General features: G+C 42.6%; 1 protein-coding gene across 1 annotated transcript; it reads left to right on the top strand.

Moving 5' to 3' along the window:
• Nucleotides 1-432: 432 nt before the first annotated feature.
• Nucleotides 433-17,571, top strand: LOC122811957 (lamina-associated polypeptide 2-like). The gene is made up of 3 exons (XM_044084155.1): nt 433-2,692; nt 11,302-11,415; nt 17,258-17,571. The coding sequence occupies exon 1, from the start codon at nt 715-717 to the stop codon at nt 1,963-1,965; it is 1,251 nt and encodes a 416-aa protein (XP_043940090.1). The 5' UTR covers nt 433-714; the 3' UTR covers nt 1,966-2,692; nt 11,302-11,415; nt 17,258-17,571.
• Nucleotides 17,572-18,816: the final 1,245 nt, after the last annotated feature.

Here is an 18,816-nt window from a genome sequence, read left to right as displayed (position 1 = left end):
AAAGAATACTAAATAGTGACACATACGAGTTCCCGACTTCATGCCTTTCAGAAAATGCATGCTAGCATAAATCCTGCTGTTTTAACCTCCTCCCCCTTCAGAAAATGCATACTAGCACAAGTCCTGCTGTTTTAACCCCCCATTGTTAAGCTTTGTCCAGATTTCTTGCTCTAAGAAATTGTGAGGTGTATATATAAGCAATACTTCATAATTTTACATCTACAAATATTCACTATATGTTATCTAATACGAGGTACATTATGACTAGGACACGAAATATGGTATTAAAAATTAATTCCCCCAACCTTTACACACAAAGCCTTGGCGGGAAATAAAACACCCATACATTGGAGGAAGGTGATTTAATCATTCGTCCTTTCTTTTTGTGCGCTTTTTGTCGCGCGTTCTTGCGTCATTTCTGCGTCAGCGTATGCGCATAGTCTATTTGTCGCCTCGTGCAGATTTTTCGGTCTCTGTCGCGGCAGGCATTCTTCAAGACTTCCCTCCTGTTGAATTAGGAGCAGTGCAGTTTCTATGAGGCTTTCCATTAATTTGTAAGCTTACAGACGTGGACTGTGGGGAATAATTTAACACAACTGAAGGACTGTTTGTTGAAAGGTTTGTAGTTTAATAGGGTTGTTAGAACACTATCTTAGGCCGTTTAGTTGAGTTAGCGTTTCATTAGAGTTGAAATCATCGTTAAGTTTTAGTATAATGGCAAACTCTGAGAGCGAGGATATAGTGATGGAACAGGAAGAAGAGCAGGCTGCTGACGATGAAACTCTCCCTTTAGATGGAGATGCAGCTCCGTTAGAGGAGGGCGAGGGTATGGAGGAAAATGGTACAGCGGCTGAGTCAGAGCCAACAGTTACAGCGGAGTCTACCTCCGAAAAAGCGGCCACTGAAACTGCTGCGGAGTCTACGCCACAAGGTGAGGGAAAAGGTAAGGGTAGGGCTAGAAGAAGGGGACCCAGAGAGGAGGCCGAGGAAGTTCCAGAAAATTTCCACTTTAACTTAAGTGAGGCGGAGGAATTCATCGAAAATGTGTGTAAGGCCGTAAGTTTAGAGCCTTCTAAACAGGCCAATGAAGAAAAAGGCTTAACTTGGGTACGATTTCCCCCGCACGAGCAGTTTGAGTCACTTGTGAAAAGAGAGTGGAAATATGTTGGTAAAAAGTTTTCTATGCCTGGGCACCGGCGTAGACTATATCCGTTCCCGAAAGATTGGGCGAAGAGGTGGGAAGTAGTTCCAACTGTAGATAACGGTATTACAAATTTAGTTCTGGATTTCACAACTCCTGCTCAAGGGAAGGTAATTCCAAAAAATTCTTTAGAGCGTAGAATTGATTTAGCTGCCCAGAAAGCCTTTATCATTTCCGGGCAGCTTATTAGTGCAGCATCTGCTACTTCTTATGTAACCCAGGCACTGAAGACTTGGTTAGACCAGTTTTCTACCGCGTTGCCTGACGAATTGAAAGCACACAAAAACTTGCCTCTTGTGCAGGCAAGTGCAAACTACTTGTCAGATGCATCCCAAAATCTGTTGAAGTCTGCAGCCCGCGCTTCTGCTTCACAGGTAGTTGCTAGGAGGGCAGTTTGGTTAAGTAATGTAGATACAAAAGGAGAGCAAAAACAAAGTTTTCTCAATCTTCCCTTTAAAGGAAGTCTGCTTTTTGGAGGTGGGGCTGGGAAACTGTTGAAAGAAGTTAAGGCTGGTATGAGAAGACAGGCACAGAATGCTTTTCGTGGTCAGTTGGGACTACGTGGCTTAAGGGGACCTGTCCGTGGCCCTCGAGGAGCATTCCGTGGATATAGAGTTGGTTTAAGAGGTTCTTTGGGAGGCGGAGGATACCGGGGAGGTACGGCCCGTGGACGAGCACTCAGCTTCTCGGCAAAGTTTGCAGCTATTAGAACGCAGACTGTAGGCAGGGGAAGAGGACGAGGCTCTAGAAGAGGTGGCAGGTGAAGTTCATAAGGGCAGGGGTGAGGGTCCATTTGTACTGCAGTGATAAGGCATCCCATTTTCCACAACAAATGGATCCAGCATATATTTTATTAAAAGCTAAACTTTTTTGTTTTTAGTAACTTTTCTAGAGTCTCCTATAATGGTCTACAGTAAGGTTGTGTTGTGTTCTATTTTTGTACAGTTTTTAATTCTAATCTGCACGTTTAAATAGGTTTGGAAGGATGTTTGTAACTTTCAGTGTGGAACAGATAGATGCCACCATGTTACTTGGTTTAAATTATACAAGTAGCCATACTGTTGGGTGAGTGTTTGTTTGTTTTGACCCGTTTGAATGTTTTGTATATAAGCTGTCTCAACTCTGACCCGTCTTTCCAATTTCCTCCTTGGCAGGATAGGTCTAAATTGCATTTTTTGTAATGGTTTTATGGGTAAGAGTATTCCTAATTTGAGTTGGACAGCAAATGCTGGGTTTTGAGTATTGGCCTGGGTTTAAGTATGGGTTGAAACTGAGTGCCCTAGACATCATCAGTTCTTCAGCTGTAGTTGGGTTATTTAACCACATCAGTTTTTCAGTCTGATAACCACTTCAGCATCTCCCATATACTTTGGAGTTGAAATATGAAGCATTTCTCTGCAGCATCAGTCCGTCAGCTGCACTTGCTTGTCGTTGGACACCGTTGCCACACCTTTGGTTGCTTATGGCAGTGCTTGGATTCATCTCAGCTTGGTATGTATACTTAAATGCTTGCGTTATAGTAGTTTTATAGTCCATGTGAAGTAATTGCACAGGTTTGTAAAGCTCTGCAACAATGTGATAGTAAACAGTTGTCTGTCTAGAATGGATTATAAGTAGGGGGTCTTGATATTGGAACATTACCGCACTGATTTTTGCACATGAATGGGTGTGACTGTAATTGACAGGGCAAACCCATGCGACATTGCATGCAAAATAAGGTTGAGTGACAAGCCATGCAGATTATCCCAACAACCTGTTGAATGTTCGTTCTGAATATTCCATCTGTGACCATTTTTCCTTTCTTTAAATAAGCCATTCTAAGCCATTGTGTGTATCCTTTAATTAGATGTAAGGACAGGTTCAGCCATTAGCGGTTAGCGGGAGAGGGCAGTATGTACCCAGTACCTAGTTAAACACCCACCTAATTTTGTGCTTTAAATTGCTTTTGCAGGGGATGGGGGTAATGTTCCTGCCTTATCAGTTTTCATCGCATTTAAGTAACATTTATTGCGTAAAGTTACTGCAGAGTTAACAGGATAGAATTGCAGATGCACTTGCTAGACCGTGCACTTGTAAAATATATTAAATTCCATTTTATGTATGCTGCACTTGCTGGAGTGTAGTTTTGTAAAATCAATTCCAGATTCAACTACGCTGTTGTCCATATTCTGTTTGGTGATAACTCATGTGTATTCATGGTAAGACATTGCTAGAGTAATGGGTGGGCTTTGGGCGGTCCTTGGTACTGCGCATCTGGTGAGGTAATGTTCTAATACAAAATCAAGGTGTTTATTTTTTAACCATAAGGTACAAGGTTTGATTCTCACCTTTGGTATTACTGAAAAGGGGGGTGGGTCCCATTGCATAGCGGCCCTGGTTTTGGATCTCTGGTGAGGGTGCAAGTGTGCTGTTAAAGTTATGAAAGCCCTGGTGGATGCATATGCTAGGCCCTGTTAAGCCACCTTCCTTTAAAGGAAAACACCACCGTAGAACTCAAACTTATTTTATTGTATCTTTGTTTCAATGCCTCAAAACCAAGTGCTTATTGTACAGTTTTAATGTTTCCCTCAAAATGGTGGTTGATGGAGCCTGCCTTGGTTACGTTGATCTTGTTTTCTTGCTTTCATTCCTTCAGAGAATACATTAAGTCCTCTGTGCCTTACTAGACATAAGGAAGCATGTTCGGTAATCTCAAAGTAAAGTACCTCACACTGTTCTGCGCAGCTTTGGGTGTGGAGTGGGTGTAACTTACATGATTGGCAGGGTGAGCATGGAGCATCTGTCAAATTACTGCATTATGCAGCATTGATAACTTTAATTATTTAAGATCGGTAAATCTGTAAAACAAATTTAAAACAAGCTAGTCCCAACGGCCTTTCATCCCACCAATATTTTTTGCTTTGTCCAAAATCACACCTCATAATAGCAGAGTCACACTTCTACGCTTTAACAAAAAGTATGTTTTACTACTGCCGTTTTTAATGATACCTCTCTAATAGCACGTTCATATCAATAAAGCGGTCACAGTCGCACTTAACACATTAATTTCAGCATTAACCACACACTACAGGAGGCATGTTTGGGGCGGGATTTGCTATTGCACATCCTGCGAGGTACTACACTTAGAGATTATCGCATGTTCTCATGCCATTAAGATAGAATGACAGGATTGTGAATTATTTTTATCTAAATGCATGTAATAAAGGAGTGCTCTCTCCCTGACTGAGCCATGTTTGTCAGTCATATTGTTCTAGGCTATAAATAGTTCTTGGCTACTTAAAGCAAAAAGGTAAATAGGCATTTGTAAAGGTGGTCTTTTGTAGTTTTAAAAGAACTGACCGACCTTACCCTGCACTTTCATACTGAGATGCGAGAACTCACTGCATTAAAGCTGTACACTTGCAGATGGCAAGAAGGACTCCGAAATAAGTTTGTCTGCTACTTATTAGTGCCTTCAGTGGGAAGGCTTCTCATAAGTGATGTGGAGTTAAAATGTGCTTTTCTGGTTTCTTTATAACGAAATCTATGCTTTCCTTTTGTGCATCAGTGGAACTCCCTACCACCATTCATCTGTACCATCTCGAGTCACTTCCTTCAAAACCTCACCGCACTCGCATCTAATATCTCTCTGGGGATGCTTTCCCAGACCACATAACCGCTTCTGTACCTCTGACCTCTCTAGTACTCGAGTCTTTCTTTTTCTCAAAAGTATTGGCAAGAATTTACAACAATTTTTCTTAACCTTGATTGTCTTATGTATCTTTTAAATGTTATGATTTTAGTTATTCATTACTTGTTTAACTTGTGGTGCTTTTTACAGTTTATAACGGTTATTGTGGAGCTTTTTCTCCACATGACTCCATTGAAAATGGGTTTTTGAACCAATGGACCATCCTGGCAAACTGGAAATAAAATTGCCATGTTCGCCCCCTCTTTTTATCCATTTAATATTTGTAATTTGGTAACCAGTAAAGTGAACTGGTTCCAGGACCCTTTTCAGCCATGACTCTGACAGAGAAGAAAAAAGTAGCCACAGGCAAAGATTGCTTGTGCAACACAGCCAATGTATGACAGTGAAGAAGTAATCAAGCAACATTTTACTAGAATGTTTACGTTTGTTTATTACAAATGAATTGTGTGCACTTGATGTATATAATGTGCAAGTATGTTTATGCATATATAAGCATGTGTACAAAAGCATTTGTGTATAACTGAGAGCTAGATTGCATGCCTGTCTGTACTTAAATAAATTTCAAAGTAGAAATTGTGTAATTGTGTCCACACAAGTGTGCTGCATATATTTTATATTTGTGTATATATAATAGGTTCATACTAGGCTAGCTGCCCTAGGGCATTTACAAGCATAGCCAGAGTGTGGCTTTTGCCACCTATTTTAAATTAATTTTGCTATGCCCTTTTTTGAGGTTAGTATACTGTGCCTCTGTCCAACAGTGACACAAGTGATACCCAGGGTAAACCTATGATCTCCCATCCACTCATAAAGATTCCTCTTGAAGAATCAATGAGGGACTCTGCCTAACCTGGACTGGGATTTTATTCCAGAGTGAAGGGAGCCTCTGGGTTATGAATCTGTCCCTCCAGCATGTCCTATTTATTTCAGTGCTGAGGTTCAAGTCTCGAGCGCGTAGCTCGATGAGATTTGGATTTTCTGAGGTGCAGCATGTCCATTAATTCCGGGTTGGACATGGCTTTATGTCTGGCACAAATTGCCTCTGAGCAGGCAGTATGCCACTGAGTAGAGCTGGAGTTTCTTTAACTGGGCAGCATATGGCATCTGTTTGAGCCCTTTGATCCTCTTGGTGAGGTACTTTTGGGGTCTTTCCAGTTGCTGCAGGTGTCTGGTAAGGTACATAAAAGGGGCATTGTACTCAATTATAGGCCTGATGAGGGATGAGTAAAGAGGCGTGATGACCTCCCCTGATCTAGATGTGAATCCCTTCATGATTAGGTGGGCTATATAAAATGTTCTAACCACTTTGGCCACGTGGTTGTCAAATGAGAGATTATCAACTTGGGTCCCCAGGTCCTGAATTACTTCTGTACTTAATGGATTACCACCTATGTGGTAATTTGTGGGCACTTTGTTTTTGCCAATGGGGATGACTATACACTTTTTGGCATTTAGCTTGAGGCCATGGCTTTGGCACCAGTTGTCTGTTTCTGAGGCCCTTTGGAGGATGCTTGTGTCTGCTGGAGAGTCTATTATGGCGCCCAGTTTAGTCATCTGCGAACTTGGTTAGCCACAGTCCTTCCGTGTTGGTCTGTACCTCTGAGAAATATATACCGAACAAGAGAGGTCCCAGGACTGAGCCTTGTGGGGCGCCACTTGTAACTGGTTTGGAGTCTGACATGGCTCCAGCAATTCTAACGGGTGGGTTTTGTCCTTCAGCCAGTTTGCAACCCATCTAGTGACATAGGGGTTTATATTTAAGCTGGTGAGCTTATCTATAATGCTAGAGTGGGGTATTGTATCGAAGGCTTTTGTGAGGTCCGGGTAGGCTGTGTGGGCCACTTTCCCCTCGTCAATGGCCTTGGTGACTGTTTCAAAGAAATCAACCAGGTTTAAGAGGCATGATCGGTCAGGCTTATAGGGCGATAGTTTCCAGGATCCGTTGAGGCACCACCTTTGTGGAGAGGGACCACTGTTGCTGTACGCCACTCTTTGGGTACATATCCTGTAGTAAGGCTGAGATTGAAACAGTAGTTTTATGTTTGGGTTTAGCTCTTCTTGGAGTTCATGTAGGACACAGCCCGGAACACTGTCTGGTCCCATTGATGCTGTGTTTTTTACTTTGGAGAGAGGGTGGTTCTTACCTGAGCATCTGAGGTGTCAGGGGGGCAGCACTCTGCTGGGATAGATATTTGTCCTTTTGGTGGGGAGGGGGGGGGGTTTTGCACTGAACCTGTCGGCTAGGATGTTGGCAGCGTCTGTGGGTTTGGTGTATTTTGTCATTTTGGACCAATTCTAAGCATATCTGGGAATTCCCACCCAGGTTCCTAACAACTAAAGAAAACCTTGTGATTATCCTTGGTGTCCTGTGCAATTTTTCTCTCGAAGCTGGCCTTAAAATGATTTTGAGTGCCCATAGTTTTTTGCTAATACTGATCAGAGATGTCTTCCCTTTTTGTGATTTTGCTCTCATGTAGTAGCTTCCTCCTATTGTATAGTTTATGACTGGGGTCCACCAGACAGGACAGTCTCCCTTTGGAGGATTGGGTCTTGGTTTTATTTGGGATTGCATGATCCATGCATTCCTGAAGGTGTTCATAGAATGTTTATAAAGGATTCTGCGGTCTGGGTCATATTTTCCACAGGCCCGGGGGCTTTGAAGGATTCCACCTTGGTTTTGAGGAGTGTGAAATTTGCTTTAGAGAAGTTTTTCACTGGTTTTCTGGGCAGGGGTTGGGGTCGGGATGTGAATATCCAGTGAGATTAGTTTATGGTCTGATCTTACCAGTGAGGGATACACTTCTGGTCTGGAACAGAGTCCCCATGTTGGTGGTGATCAGGTCTTGTATGTTTTCCCCTCTTGTGGGAGTGATAAGTTCATAGCATTTGAGTTTATAAATTCTAGGAACCTTTGGGCTAGGGTGTTGGAGCTAGAGTAATGCTCCCAGTCTGTTTGGGTAGTTGAAGTTGTCCAATATAATGGTGTTTGGAGAGACCTTCATATTTTCCAGTGTTCTCAGGAAGGCCGAGTGGGGTTCCTGGGTTTGGGAGGGTGGTCTGTAGCAGGCCTTTAAACTGGAAGGCAGTTTTACCTGCTGTTAGTTGCACATGGATAGTCTCTCAGTGCTGTGCCACCAACCTGGAGGTGTGGGTATCTTTGACTAATATTGATACTCCTCCTCCTTTTGTGGTTCAGTCCAAGTTTTGGGGCTGAAAAGCTTGGTATGAGGTATAACCTGGTAGTGCTGGGGAGCTCACGGGAGCCTTGAACCAGGTTTCTGTTACTGCACAGATATCTGTTCTCCATGCTAAGGAGAGTTTTGAGTGCATGCATCTTGAGGTTTAGACTTCTGGCGTATTACTTAGTTTCTTATCCCTTGTGATACCTGTGGAGGTGGGCTTGTCTTGAGCCTTGCCTAAAAAAAGGCACTATGGGGGTAGCAAGAGTCTTTGCCAATATCCGAAAGCCCAGGGGTGATGGGTGCAAGCCGTCCCTAGCGAAGCATCGTGGCTTGTCGAGCATGTCATCCCAGGCTGACAGGCATTGGATCCCCTTTGAATGACACCAATACTTAGGCCAATTGTTGAAATTGATCATCTTGTCTTCATATTGTGGCCTCCTTCTTGAGGGTATGATGCTACTCAAGGTCAGGGTCAACCGGCCTGGGCTACATTCTCAGAGCTCCTCTGTCTCTCCATGTAGTCCAGGGAGGTACGTCTCTGGTCATTCACACCAGCATGGACAATGACGGAGTCATATTTGTACTTGCTGTGGAGTGACCTGAGTGCTTGCGTTATGTGGTGGATTCTAGCACCAGACAGGCAGCTCACCATGACCTTCTTGTTCAGCCTGGTGAGCGGGATGTCAGTGTGCCTGATAGAAGTGTATCAGGTGTGTGTAGCCTTAAGGGCTGTGACTGTTCGGCACACTGGCTTTGTGAGCTATGTGTTGCCTGTGTTTTGTTTTGGGGTAGCGGTTGCTTGGGTGTCTGCTTTGGCGATCTCTGCTGCTTAGGCAGATTTTTATTTGGAGCCTCAGTATGTTTTTTGTTTGTTTGGTTTGCTGTCATGGTAGGTCTATTTGAGACTAATTGTAGTGAGTGTGGTTTCCTTCTGACTGGTTACACCAGTACTGAGTTGAGAGCTTAGCCTCCAGTTTGGCTATATGGTTGCATCTCTCCCATGTGTTGGAATTTGTTGGGAGGAGAGGGTTGTCTGTGTACATGAGACGGTTGTAACATTGTCTCAAGATTCCCAGATTCACTAGTTGGACCGGAGAGGAGATTGACAACTGACCTTTGGACATGCTAGAATAGCATTGGGAATTCCTTTATAATTGAAAAAAAGGGCCAAAATCAAGGGGAGTTTGTGAGGGTGTGGTGCTTATAATTTTTTAGTGCTGACTTGTATAATTGCTTTAGTGAGCAAGTGCCAGGTAACTTGAATGCAAAAATGACTAACTTTCAAGTGAAACAAGGAAATAAGTACAGCAAGCAAGTTCTTGGTTCATGTCTGGCAGGCTAGTTGCTTGCGTCCAGCTTTTGCTAAACAGAGCTACCCCAGGTAACCCAGGCTGGGCACCAGCTAGCTAGTGGCTTAATGGCCTGGGGCTGCTTGGCTTTTTTGTGGGAACATACTGGGCAATAGGGGCACATGTAACCCTCCCATTGTTAACAAAGGTCTCTCGTGTAGGTCATAGGCCGGGTTCTCAACCCACTTAACCAGTAACTACCATGCCCATTTGGCAAGATTAGTCAGTGTGACGGAATCCCCTAGAGCTGTGGTTTACACCAAGTGGCTAACATTGCCAGTGTGTGTGGTCTGCTCTCCTGTCTTGAGGATACTGTGCGCCACAGATGCCCAAAGTGGTTGGTCTGTACAACTCTTCCCCCTGTAGGGCACAATATAGAGCCTGTGCTGCTGCCCACAGCTCCATTCATTGGTGAGTTTGGGATGGGAACACTAGGCATGTTTTTTCGGATGTGGGAGAAATCCTACGGAGACACTGAGAACTTGCAGACTCCAAATGGGTATTTGTTGGAGGTTAGGATCATATCTTGTGCATGGGAGATTTTTAATGCAAGGGCACATCTGGTCCACATCTACCACCTGACCCTTGCAGGAAGGATGAGTTGTTGGGATTCTTTAGTAAGAATGAATGGTCCATGGGATTTCCTAGCCCCTTCAGTTTGACAGTGGACCAATAAGGGTGAAAGTAGGGGGATCACAGACGCTTCCTCTGTGGGTAGTGCCCCCAATCTGAATGAAAGGAACTGGTCTAGGTGCCCCAACTATCCCAGAGAGCTCTTGCAAGAGTGAGCAAAAATGGTGACTTCTTGTGCGGCAGCAGCTACTCTGGCCCCTGATTTGTGCATTGTGTAGGATTTGATTGTCCATCTGGGTTGCTGTTTTGGCTGGTTGAGTGTGCCGTTGCATGCAGCTGCAGTGCCTGGGTCATTATGTCTGTTGCTTTGTTTTTGCATTGTACAGGGATCGTTGGCTGGGTCTTGGGAGCAGAGCACTGTGTAGTGGAGTCCTGGTTTGTCTGCTGGTGAATGGTAAAGTTTTGAGGTGATTGTTGGTGTGACTATGGCAATTCAGGCCTTCATGTGGCAGTTATGCCAACGTATAGTGGTAGCCTGACATTGTCAACTAGAATGAATTAAATCCAGATCTGAATTTTTGAATGGTTAGGGAACTGGACTGGAACTTTGGCTGGTGTTGGAAATCGAGCTGGTGGAAGTAAGGATGGTGAAGATGGTTGTAGTCACTGTATCGTCACCATGATTCAAGCATAGTTGAAGCTTCTGTGCCTTCGGATGTCTGACTCTTGTGTACATTATCTCGTGTTTGTATGTTGCACACGAGCTTGCTGAAATTTTGTTCAGCTGTGTACATTTTGTATGTTCTGAATGACAGTTTGACTTTACTTTATCTGGTGGGCAGGTGGTGTACTCTTAACAGTCACGTTTAAGTGACTGTCTGCTGCTGCTTTCCCAAAGAAATGAGTAACATTGCTAGATACAAATTCCTTTAGATAGTGGATGAATTCTTTCCCACCAAGAATTACCTCCATTCCTTAAACTTGAGTTGTGCATGTGCAATGATGGTTTTTAGTGCTGTGGCTTTGTCAGGATGGTGGGGGATTTGTACTTAGAGCTGCTTTTGTACTTAGAGCTGCCCTAGAAGCAGTATTTGGCTGTAGTGTATGTGGGGTTTAGTCCACCTGTGGTTTTATTCTTGCATCATGAGCTTGGCTCTAGATGATGCTAAGCTGTTTTCTTTTGGGGTGGGGGTAATTACTAACAAGTTACTTTTTAGAACTAGGGTATTAAAAATGGTATTTTTTCTTAAGCAATTATTGGATGCTGCAGAGTTGGCTGTTTTTTTAAGTTTCTTTTCTCTCTAGGTGAACTGAAGAGTTGATGAACCCGTATTCCTTGGTTGAATGGGTGGCTATCTGCAGGCAGGTGGAAATTTCAGCTGTAGAGGACAGTGCCAAGATGGAACGTCTGGATCAAGGGTGAGTGTATCGTAAAAAACTATAATGCTTAAAATTCAAGATATGACCATCTGTACTGATGTCTTTACAGTTGTGGCCACATTTCCCAAATTCTTTAATTGGTATAACATATGTGGCTCATCTTGTGGATTTGCTACTGCACTGCCCTAGCTGAGGCTGGCATATCATTGATGCATAATCTGCTGGTCATATATTGGGTTTTCTTGGTTTTATGTTTCCCTTTTGAATAGTGTCTCAGGGAGGTAGCTGGCTGGCAATGTCAGAGCTGGGGCTTTAAGTAAAAGGTTGAATGTAAAATCTTTGAATTCTTCAGTATTCTTTAAGACCTATATACTATATTTGCTAGTCATGGTTCTGCAATGAAAAGCTGTGGCATCTGATCTAGTTTCAAGCAGATACCTACTTTGCTCAAATGCAGATGAACAGCTCATATGCCTTTAGACATTTGCTTGAAACTAGAGCAGACTACAGCTTTTCATTGCAGAACCACGATTGGAGAATACAGCATACAGCTCTTGAGAAGGAATGTAGGATCATCTGTTGGATTTAAAGTTGAATCCAACACTTGGCCTCAGCTAGAATATTGCCAGCTGTTAAAGAATATCTCCTTGAGTCCCTCTGTCAAAAGGAAAACTAGGACTGTTATTTGCCCCTGTCAAAGACCTACTGGAATCAATTAGCCTTGCTCTGTTTAATGCAAAGTAGTTTATTTACTCTCCAGCTTTATGGTTCAGGTCACTGTCCTGTCATAAAGCATGTGCTAAATCTTTCCTCCTGAGCTGGTTCAGGATTGTGACCGGAAAGTGGTGTGCATAATGTTCATATCTTGTAGGTTCGATAGGTAGTGTTTCACTTGTAAAACAGAGTAGCATCACAGAGTATACAAACTTGAAGGAACCAGACTGGTTGCAATGGTTTGATCTGCCCAGATTTATGAAGACTGCAGTGGTGGGTTGCAGATAGTGAGTGCACTGGCACATTGGTAATTTGTGGGAAGATTAAATGCAGATGTTTTTGAATATGGCTTTAGCAACAGCTGCTCCAGCTGATGAGCATCTAGTGCTGCTTGGTGTCTGATTTTATACTGGATTATTTGGCTGCAGCACATCTAGTCTCTTTGATATTTTTACTGTTTAGCAGAACAGTGTAATGACCAGTGTTGGTTGGGAATGCCAACCCATGGGTATGTACAGTAGTATTTTGGTTCATGTAGTTACAGAATTCTTCATTCTTGGGTGGCGTGTAGGAGGGCTACATCAAAGGTACACGTGTCTTGTCTGCATTTATTCATTTTTCAGGGAATGGATTTCCTTTCTCCTACACTTCATGCAGGAGATAAGTTGGCTCTGATTCCAGAGCCATTGTGAACTGGTGGAGCAGTGAGAGGTTAATGTTTGAGAACACAGACTGTGTGCACATGAAAGCATATGGATTTGTGTGAATATATCAAGGCTCTTGCCACCCCTATAGTGCCTCTTTTAGGCAAGGCTCAAAAGACAAACCCACCACCGTAAATAGCACAAGTAACAAAACTGAGGGTAATGCTACTCTGTGCCAGAAGTCTAAACCTCAAAATGCACGCACTCGAGGCACTCAATATGGAGAAAATCGATTTTTTCAGTAACAGAAACCTGGTTTAAGGCTCGAGAGCACCCCGGGCTACAACTCGTACAATACATTTTGGCCACAGAACCTGGGCCGAAATACAAAAGGCGGGGGGCGTATCCATATTAAGGATACCCACACCTCCAGGTTAGTGGCACAGCACAATGCTTCAGAGATCATCCACGTGCAACTAACAGGTAAAACTGCAATTCAAATTGTAACCTGCTACAGATCATGCACAATGTCCTAGAACCCCCACTCTACATTTCTGGAAAAGTAAAGGTCCTACCAAATAGCCTAATATTGGGTGATTTCAATTACCCAGACATTAACTGGGAGAACTAAAGTACTAACTTCCCTGCCTGGCATTTCCTAGAATTTATAATCTCTGATCAATTAGTCAACACTCCCACCAGATAATCTCTGATCAATTAGTCAACACTCCCACCAGAGGTGACCACATTAGACCTGGTCATCACCAACATGGGCGACCAGTGTTCCACACTGAAGGTCAATTCCTCTGTTAGATCTGACCATAAACAAATCATTTTGTATATCCACATCCCATCCCCAGACAAGGAAACCACTGAAACTTTTCAAAAGCAAGCTTCACGTTAAGACAGAGGTAGAAAGTTTCAAAGCCCCCATGCTAAATGGTGGTGCTGCACAAGCTGCAAAATCCTTTAATGCATTCTACGGGCACCTAAAAATGCATGGATCGTGCTATCCCAAGCAAAATCAAGACTCACTCCAAGAAAGTTTGGTGGACCCCTGCCATAAACTGTACAATAGGACTCTTACAGAAAAAAGTAAAATCCCAAGAAAGGAAGACATCCCTGATCAGTATCAGCAAGAAACTATGATCCCTCGTAAAATCCTCCAAATTAACCTTTTTTCTTGCAAGAAGAATTGCCAAGGACACAAAAGATAACCACAAGGCATTCTTTAGGTGTCAAGAATCTGGCAATGCTCAGATCTGTTGAGTTGGTGCAGAATGGCAAAATACACAACCAACTGATATTGCCAACATCTGGCAGACTGGTTCAGTGCAAACTTCACCCCTCACCACCAAAAGGGCCCCTTCTACATACCAGAAGAATGTAGAGCTCCTGAAATCAGACACTCTGGTTTAAAACAACCCTCTCCACAGCCAAAAACACAGCATCAGTGGGACCAGACAGTGTCCCAGGCTGCATCCTGCACAAGCTCAGACAAACTAACCCCTCACCTAAACACACTGTTCAAACTCTGCCTCTCCACAGGTTACATACCCAGTGGCGCACAGCAACTTATTCCGCTCTGCTGCAGGGGTCTGCTGTGGCTCCACCTTTGTGATCTCCCTATAAGCCTGACTAGCTTGGGTCTGCAAGGCTATGAAGCATATCATCATGCAACTCTTACATTGGGAAACTCCAAAACACTGGACCCTACCTAGTTCTGCTTTAAGGGTAGATCATGCCTCCTAAATCTGGTTGACTGAGACGATTACCAAGGCTATAGAGTAGGGAATGTACCAAGGCTGTAGACGAGGGAAAGGTGGTACATGCAGCCTATCTAGACCTCGCAAAGGCCTTTTGACACCATTACCCATTCTAGTGTTAGACAAGCTCACCAGCCTGAACATAAACCCCTATGTCACAAGATGGGTTGCCAGCTGGCTCACTGACAGAACTCACATGGTGACAGTTGTGGGAGCTAGGTCCAAGACTAAACCAGTTACAAGTGGTGTACCCCAGGGCTCAGTCGTAGGACCCCCTCCTGTTCGGCATATACTTCTCGGAGGTACAGGCAAGCACAGGACTATGCCTAAGTTCACAGACTACTGCAAACAAGGGGCTATAATTGACTGGCTGACATCCTCCAAAGGGGTCTCACTGAGATGGATATCTGTTGTCCAAAATCATGGCCTCAAGCTAAATGCCAAATGGTGCATACAATTTAAGGAAATGTGTTGCGCCACGCTGGGAATCCTCATGGTCTTTATTCATAGGGCTAAGACCTATGCCTGCTTTTAGGCATCTCTTGCTAGTGTTAACTGCTTTGGGAAGCTTAGTTGTCACAAGCATGCTTAACCACTGCTGTATTTCATGGTTATCAAGTTGAGGCTGTAGGAAGGAAAGTTTCCAAAGCATGGGTACTGTTCCTTATGATGCCTCTACAGTAATGGATGGCTTTCTAGTTGTAACAGTCTGGGGTGCTAGCTTTACATATGTCATTGGGCTCTGCCTTAATTCATTTCTGTTAAATCTTGTAGATGTGATATGTCTGTAGCTTCTGGTGTGCATTGCTTTGAACAATGTACATGCAGTTTTGTGCTCCAAGAGATGGAAGCATGCATTTATTTCCTTGCTACTGTTGACTGTAAGCCATCTTTAGACTACTGAAGTTGAGCTTGGTGCAGATCAGTAAAGGATTCTACCTAGGTGAGGGGATTTTCAGAAGGTGGTGATAGAGGTAAGAATTGGTTGGGTTTGCATGATTACAGGTGAAAGAACCCTCAAAGCGAGGTGGAGTTGAGTGCATGGAGTATTGTAGGGAATGGCTATTTGCAACATTGTCTGAAACAATGTCATTTTATTACATTGTTTTACTTGTAATGCTTGCACAGTTCAGGTCCTTGCCTAGATAAATACTAGCATCAGTCATTGGTTCTAGTCCAACCAATACTGGCAGCAAGAAATCTCTGCTCATGAATATATAAATATTTGAAACTAAAACATTTAACACAGTTAAAGCATTGAGTTCAAAAGTCCCATTGACCACAAGATTATAATACAATTATATCAACTCATTACATGAAATGTGTATCACTGTGTAATTTATACTTTTAAAATTTTTAAAATTGCTGTAACAATATTAATGTTAAACTAAATCTGCCTTTTCCTTGAATAGGCATTATTGTAATATGGTCATTTAGACCTGGGTGGATAATCGGCAGCTAATCTTAACTGCCATAAAAGCTCCTTTTTGTGTAGCACACTTTGCCAATCTCCACCTCACCTCAACAGTTACAAATTCGAGAATGGCAAACATAAAACATGAGAAGTTAGTACATATGCTATGCCTGTATAAGGCATTAGTATCCTTATTTTTGATATTGTAAAGATCGTCATATATCCTGGTCTTAAACATTCTCTTCGTCAAGTACAGGTGCCGCACCAAGCTATGTATATCAATTTGCTAGAGCAGTAGTTGCCACTTTTTAAGAACACTGCTTTTATTTTGATGGTCAATGACAATAGCACTATCTTGCAGTACATAGGAACAGTAGGAGCACCTACCTCCGATAGTGATTTTATATGAGGTCCTACTTTGGTGGAAAATATAGGTTTATCACCCAAAATTCGAAAACTCTATTGGTTTAAAAAATATTCCAGTTTGTCAATAGTCCCTTGATCTGTGAACTGTTGGAAATTAGGTTGGTACTGGTCTTATTTACTATATTTAGTACCATCTCCACCAGTACCTAATAAATGCTTGAAATATCACCCCATTTTTTAGAATATCAATAAGTATAGGGTCAAAATGTCCAGGATAGCCTCTCTAAAAACATATCCCTTAAGTGTTAGAACTCTATCACATCATTCTTCATAGAAGTCATCCTGGCTATTATCGCTTGGCCCTACTTTTTTTCTGATAAATTGGGTGATTATTGTAATGCAAATAGCCATTGCAAAAAGTGTTTTTACGGTATATTTTGGAAATATATCCATCCTGAGCTTTGATTATTTTAGTGTCCAAATAGTTAATCCCTTGTTTATCAAAGTGAAAAGTAAATTTCAGATATCCTATAGCTTTATTCAAATACTGTTTATCCAGTTTAACATTAATATTGTTGCAGAAATTTTAAAAGTACGAATTACACAGTGATATACACCTCTCATAATGAAATAATTAATGGGAACTCAATGCTTTAACTGTTAAATGTTTGTTTCAAAATATTTATATATTCATGAGCAGAGATTTCTTGCTGCCAGTATTGGTTGGACTAGAACCAATGACTGATATGGTGTCTTTAAATGTGATTTTTGAACATTTTCTTTGTTCTGAAGAAGTCATACTTGTTGAAAGCGATTAACAGTATTTTATTATTTTATATTCATTAAATATTACTGTGGGCTCAACCTCTGTGCGCCTTTATTTAAAATATTAAGTGTTTACTTTGACTCGTAAAATTCTGTTAACTATTTACAGATGCATGGCTTTGGTGAGTGACAACTTATTAACTTTCTTCTAGGTTGGCTTGTGATTTTTACACCTGGTTTCAAGTCCTGCTGATTTATGAAGACGCCATGAAAGTATGAAGATGTTGCAAGACAATGACTGGTCAGCCTTGGTACAGTTGAGTGGACTGCTGAATGGTAGCCTTGCTTTCATTGTCAAGACCTGGTTTTTGAGGAGATGCCTTCTGTTTCTGCTGCAGAACCCAGTTTCACATTCCATGCCATTTTGAATGCCTGTGCAGACTTGAAATGGGGGGACTGCTTTTGTTTGTGCCCACATTAAGTATGACTTCAGGGGGGTTTAAATAAAGTCCTGATTTTAAACCTTTGCATGTGTGAGAATTTGTACATAAAGAATTAATCTTGCATTTAAATGGCTGTATATAAACTTAAGCTGCATTGAGTCAGTTTTTCAGATGGAATGCAGCAGTACTGCTAGAGATGGCTCTTGTGTTGAGCTGCATATGATTGTTTCCCTGTTGTGTGGAATCTGGTACCAGTCTGCTTACCTCTGGTTTTTCATTCTTCCCAAACGTCAGTGGTTTCGATACATTTCCGGAGTAGACTAACACTGTTGGCTGAGATGTGCATAACCAGCTTTAAAAAATCATTTGCATTCTTTCCATTGGCTGTCACTATACCCTTTCCTGGTGACTTGGGGAGGCAGTTTTGTTTGTATATTGAACTTTGTCTGAAGTTAGCTTGGACTATCCATGTGAGGGGTACCTGTTTGCATTCAACTCTGGGGGGGGTGTGCTTCTCATAATTGTTTCCTTTAAGCAATTTTTGCCTAATGTTCATAGGTGTGTACTAGGCTAATGGCCCTGGAGCCTTTACAAGCATAGCCTATCGAATTACCCTGGCATCGTGCTGTCAAGAGGCTTGTTCCCAGTGCCTCAATCGAGTAGAGCTACTGGAGTGATCCTGGGATGAGTTTTCTATTTCCCATCCACTCATCAAGATGCCTCTTGAGGACCAGTGAGGTGCTCTTGACATGTGTGGGAAGTCTATTCCAGAGCATGGGCAGTCTCTGGGTTATGAACCTCTCTCTCCAGCATGTTCTGTTGATTGTGGCAATGAGGTTGAGGTTTCTGGAGTGTAGCGTGGAAGGACTAAGATTTCCTTAGAGGAAGCATTTCTAACTAAGCTGGGTTAGACTTGGCTTTAAGTCAAGCAGACATTGCCTCCTCTTAGATATGAAAATAAGAATAGCTGGAGTTTTTCAGGTCTGTAAGACCCATTTAAACTGGGGAGGAATTGACTGGTGTAAAACACTTGCCCATGTTGGTAATAACCAGGTCAAGGATGTTGCTTCCTTTAGTTGGGGGTAAGAGTGAGCTGGTCCAAGGCGTTGGAATTTAATTCCAGGAAGCATTGAGCCAGTGTAATTGTGCACGAGGAGTTTCCTAGTTGATGGAGGGGTACCTGAAGTTGCCTAGTATGAATGTTGGGTTGGATCCTAAATTTCCAGGGTGCTTAAGAACTTGGAATGAGTCTTGGGGCATGGTTGGAGACCTATAGCAGGCTGTGGCCTGAATTGCCATCTTACCCAGTGTTGTACCTGAAGTATCTC

Source organism: Protopterus annectens, chromosome 9.part0, assembly GCF_019279795.1.
Source record: "Protopterus annectens isolate FY-2018-M chromosome 9.part0, PAN1.0, whole genome shotgun sequence".
NCBI lineage: Eukaryota > Metazoa > Chordata > Ceratodontiformes > Protopteridae > Protopterus > Protopterus annectens.
The sequence above is the reverse complement of the archived record's forward strand: the minus strand, read 5'-3'. Positions and strand labels throughout refer to the sequence as shown.